The 1,044-nt window shown below is 63.2% G+C and overlaps 1 protein-coding gene across 1 annotated transcript in view; it reads left to right on the top strand.

Moving 5' to 3' along the window:
* ERBB2 (erb-b2 receptor tyrosine kinase 2) overlaps positions 1-1,044 on the top strand; it is a 13,622-nt gene that overhangs the window by 5,909 nt on the left and 6,669 nt on the right. The window contains exons 6-8 of the mRNA XM_057386666.1: positions 253-365; positions 454-595; positions 665-781. Of these exons, the coding sequence (XP_057242649.1) occupies positions 253-365; positions 454-595; positions 665-781 (372 nt within the window). The remainder of the gene's footprint in view (positions 1-252; positions 366-453; positions 596-664; positions 782-1,044) is intronic.

Here is a 1,044-nt window from a genome sequence, read left to right as displayed (position 1 = left end):
CACCCCAAATCCTGGCCCCAAAGATCCCCTAAAATCCCTGCTCTAGGAGCTCCACTTAGACCCCAAATCCCTGCACTGGAAACTCCCAATTTCCCCCCAATTCCCGTCCCACTGCCTTCACTTTGGCACCCAAATCCCCATTTTACACCCACATTTTCACCCTGGGAACCCACCTGCCCTCCAGCCCCTCATCCTGGAGGAGGAATCCACGGGGTTCCCTGTTCCCAGCGTGTCCCCTCCATGTCCCCACAGTGACCAACAGCATCTGCCACGGCTGCCCACGCTGCAAAGGCACCAAACCCACGGACTGCTGCCACGAGCAATGCGCCGCCGGCTGCACCGGCCCCAAGCACTCCGACTGCCTGGTGGGCACGGGGCGAGGGGGGCACCGGGGGGTTTTGGGGGTCCTGGGGGKGTTCAGGGGTCTCAAATCCACCGTGTCCCCCTTTCCAGGCATGCCTGAACTTCAACCGGAGCGGGATCTGCGAGCTGCACTGCCCTCCCCTCGTGGTCTACAACTCGGACACYTTCGAGTCGATGCCCAACCCCGACGGGCGCTACACCTTCGGTGCCAGCTGTGTCAGCCAGTGTCCCTGTGAGTGACACCCTGGGGTGGGCATGGGGTGGCCAGCGTGGCCCTGACCCCCCTATCTGCCCCCTCCAGACAATTACCTGGCCACCGAGGTGGGCTCCTGCACCCTGGTGTGCCCCCAGAACAGCCAGGAGGTGACGGTCAACAACGTGCAGAAGTGTGAGAAGTGCAGCAAACCCTGTCCGGAGGGTGAGCAAAGAACACCCCCACATCGGGGTCTGGGGGGCTCTGGGGGGGCTCTGGGGACCTCGGGGGTGGGAGAGAGCAGCTTCCTGATGTCTTGGGGAGCTCTGGTGACACTGGGGTGTGGGTGAGCAGCTCCCTGTGATGTCTTGGGGGGGTTTTGGGGATCCCAGAGATGGGTGTGAACAGCCCCCAGCACAGCTCTGGGGACCCCAAGGTGCTGCTGTGCCCTGTGGGGGTCCCTTCATGGATGGTGGGGCAGTGTTTTG

Source organism: Malurus melanocephalus, unplaced genomic scaffold, assembly GCF_030028575.1.
Source record: "Malurus melanocephalus ecotype Western Australia unplaced genomic scaffold, MMel_1.1 scaffold_1027, whole genome shotgun sequence".
Lineage (NCBI taxonomy): Eukaryota > Metazoa > Chordata > Aves > Passeriformes > Maluridae > Malurus > Malurus melanocephalus.
This window is presented reverse-complemented; position numbering and strand designations above follow the sequence as displayed.